The 3,453-nt window shown below is 49.9% G+C and overlaps 1 protein-coding gene across 1 annotated transcript in view; it reads left to right on the plus strand.

Annotated features, from left to right (window-relative positions):
• Positions 1-1,765, plus strand: part of RHBDD2 (rhomboid domain containing 2) — a 6,073-nt gene extending 4,308 nt beyond the window's left edge. The window contains exon 4 of the mRNA XM_009326075.1: positions 1,333-1,765. Within this exon, the coding sequence (XP_009324350.1) occupies positions 1,333-1,765 (433 nt within the window). The remainder of the gene's footprint in view (positions 1-1,332) is intronic.
• The last annotated feature ends 1,688 nt before the right edge of the window (positions 1,766-3,453 follow it).

A 3,453-nucleotide genomic window follows, 5' to 3' on the forward strand; every position in this document is an offset into this window, starting at 1 on the left:
AAACGTGCCAGTGCTTGCAGGGGAGGCCAGGCAGATCCAGCAGCATTTGCGTTTTTACTCTCTTCCTTCTGTGCAAGTGTTGCTTTTGGGAGGAGGGACTGTCTTGCTGCGTGCTGAGCCTGTGTCTGCATCAGTCTAATGCATCTGCTAATAACTGTTGTGCACAGCGTCTCGGCTCAGTGTCTAAACCTGCTTTCTTTAGGTGAGATGACATAAATAGACTGTTCTGGCTCAAAGGTATTTACATAAACATTTGACTATCAAGCAGGGCGTGGGAAGGTGTTTCTAGGATGTTTCCATTTCTGCAGCTAAATTTGCATGTCTCTGTGTCTTAGACACAAGTTCTATATATGCTTCTGGGGCTTAATTTTTATTATTTTGATTCTTATTCCCAAGTAAAAGCTCTTGATGGTTTGGGTTTTGATTTTTTTTTTTTTTAAATTTTCATAAGACTTCAGGCATCAACTTGCCACCAGACAGGAGACATTTCTAGGAGGTCCAGGCTTTGATGTCATGTTTGTGTCCACAAATAAAACAAAAATCAAACAAAAACCAAAATCAAACCCACACCCCACATTAAAAAAAAAAAAAAAATCCAAGCCCAAAAACCCCAGCGTGAGCCAGTCTCTTATTCTTGCTGGGAATCTGGCGGTCACAGTCTTCGTGAATATTGTCTTGATTCTCAGCACTCATCTTAGTGTTGTGCGTGGGCCGAGCAGTACTCCTGAAGTCCCAGAGGCTTTGGCTTCTAAGCAGATTGCCTCTCTCTTGATACGTTTCGGCAGGATGAGTCATGCCTTCTGTTGGCAAGGGCTGCTTCTAGACCTTGCTTCTGAATGATTAATTTCATTTGTAACTCTCTCCTCCTTCCCTTTTTGCTCTATACCCTGGGCTCTCACTCGCACCAAAGGCCTTTATGGCTTCTTGATAAATAACACTTGGCAGCTGTGACTTCTCCTGATTAATAACTTAGCAGATGTGTCATTCAGCGGAAGGCAGGGAGGATGCGTACGGAGGTCTTGAAGCACATTGCAGTTTGGCTTGCGTATTCCCTGCACAGAGAGACTCGGGGCCAAGAACCGCACTCGTTCGGGGGGTGTGGAATTGGTGTGGGTTGGGAGTGGGCACATCTGTCCTGGGAGGCCAGTAAACCTATCTTTATTCAACTGCTGCGTATAACAAGAGCTTCTCTTGTAGTGAATCTCTTTGATGGATTGCAGTGACCTTTCTGAGCATTGGTCAGGAGGAAATCTACCCCCGGGGCACTTGCAGTGCTAATTAGGCAGTGCCAGTTCTGAACACAGTGCAACCTTCTGTTTTCTTCCTGCCCAGGGTTAAGCCTGCACCAGGCGCCTACCCCACCCAAATCTACTACTGCTCTTCGCCTCCGGCTCTTCCCGCTTTCCAGATGCAGCAACCTGACACTCAGAGCCAGGGGTTTCAACACAGCTGTGCGCCGGGATGCGGCCATGCTCTGGGACTCGCGGGATCTCAGCATGGCCATGCCGCAGGACACAGCCTCCCTTCTTCCTCCCACCAAGCCAGAGGTGCCTTCAGAGAGTCTTACGTGCAGGCCCACGATGGAGCTTCGCCTGGACAGTGCTGCCAGCTGGGCAAATTCTCACCCCCGCAGCGCGTGTGCCCGACTGATCCACAGGCACCTGCAGGCGTGGGCCCCCTGGCTGGGATTCAGCAAGCATCAGGGTATCCAGCAGCCACAGCGGCTCCTGTTTCTGCTGAATTTTCGAGAGTCCAGGTGTACTGATCCTCCAGAAGGCAGCAGGACTCTCATACTGTGGCAGGACCATTGTGTGATTGATGCTCACGCGGCAGTGCATTGCTGGCATCTTTGCTGGATCTGGGGTGACTAGTGGAATGGGTTGGTAGCTCCACTGTAGCCCATTCCCCTGCTCCCTGGCACAGGCTATTTTAATTATAGTTCCTTTATAAATTTTTTTCTTTTTTTACTTTTTGATATCGCTGGGGGATGGGGACTGTATCACCTCTGTGCGCTTCTCATCCTTTTGGAGTCTTTTTTTCATTGCTGTATTTAGCAGCTGCCTTTTTCCACACTGGCACTAGAGTTACAGTGCATCAGCTCCCCAACTCAAGCTAGGAACCTAATTGTCAAAACACTGGACTAATCGGGGCTTTAACCGGGCTGCAGCAATAAGGACGTGTCCCATCTGCACCGAGGCTCTTAGCCTCTGATCTTGTTTATGGGTGTGACGTAGCTAGGACCCAAAAGAGGCTGAAATCATGAAAGCCTTAGTTTATAATATTTGAGTGGAGGAGGACAGATGTCTGTTCTAGAAGTGACTTCTCCTCTAAGAGCGTGCCTTGAAGGGGGCTCGTTAAACCAGGGCTGGGGCAAGAGGACAGAATACAGAACATCCTTTTCTGCCCCCCAAAACACAGCTCTAAAATGCTGAAGGTCCTTCTTAGCTGCAGCCTGTGCATGCATCGACATGTTGCCTTCGTTATCTGATAGCGCTCCACTAGCTCAGCCTGTGTTGCCAGCGCTTGTTGACACGGCAACCTCAGATGCGTGCAAAGGAGTGGAAGACCCTTTAATATGGGATTTTGGCCATTTGTGGAGCAAACGTATATAAACCTAAGGAGCTGGGAGGGACCTTAACAGTGGGTTAGAAGAATTAGCTGGAGTGTAGCTATTCCATTGGGGGTGTTCACACTGCTCAGCTTTAGATGTCTCACCCACCAATATTGCCACAATCTCTCTCTGTTTTCTTCAGGGCTGGTGGAAAGGCGTGTGGGAGAGGGGAGTTTTCAGCAAGGGATTCAGAGCAGGATGCAGTGTTTGGTGCCTGTGGCAGTAATGAAGGAGTTTGGTTGAGTTGGTGGGACTTGAGCTTTATTTCCAGCTGTGTAGCTGCTTTACTGTGCCATGTCCGGGAGGAATCTGCTGTCTCTGTGTCTGTGAATCAGCCAGGATCTCAACTATTGCCCTTGACTCTTTGCTTAGAGTTTTGTGGTGCTCCAAAAAAAAAAAAAGTGCTACATGAAGCATGAAGTGCCCTTCCTGCTCTTGGAGATGTTCTTGCAGTGCCTAACTTGTCCCCCAGAAACCGCGGTAGCCTCGGGGCTCTTCCATGCTATCAGTGAGCCGGGGTCATGGGCAGCATTGGCAGCTGCATGCTCCAAAGCACGTACGTGCCTCTTTCTTTTTTTCCCCTCTTCCGTGTCTGAAGGAGCCCCGTGTTGCCGTACAGCCGCTCACTTCTTCGGCAGCCCGTCTGGGATGACTGCCGCAGTTACGTGTGGCCTCGCAGGGCCTTGCTTTGGGGGAAGACCAAAGCAAATGCTGGGGACTTGGGCCTCAGATGCACGTTAGTAAGAAGCTCTGCTCGCAAAGGTGGGCACCCCTGGGCAGGGGCTTTCTGCAGGAGGATGCAGCAATTTGGGAACCAGCCTGGAGTTGGTGGCCAGCTCCGT

This window comes from Pygoscelis adeliae, unplaced genomic scaffold (genome assembly GCF_000699105.1).
Source record: "Pygoscelis adeliae isolate BGI_AS28 unplaced genomic scaffold, ASM69910v1 Scaffold266, whole genome shotgun sequence".
Taxonomy (NCBI): Eukaryota; Metazoa; Chordata; class Aves; order Sphenisciformes; family Spheniscidae; genus Pygoscelis; species Pygoscelis adeliae.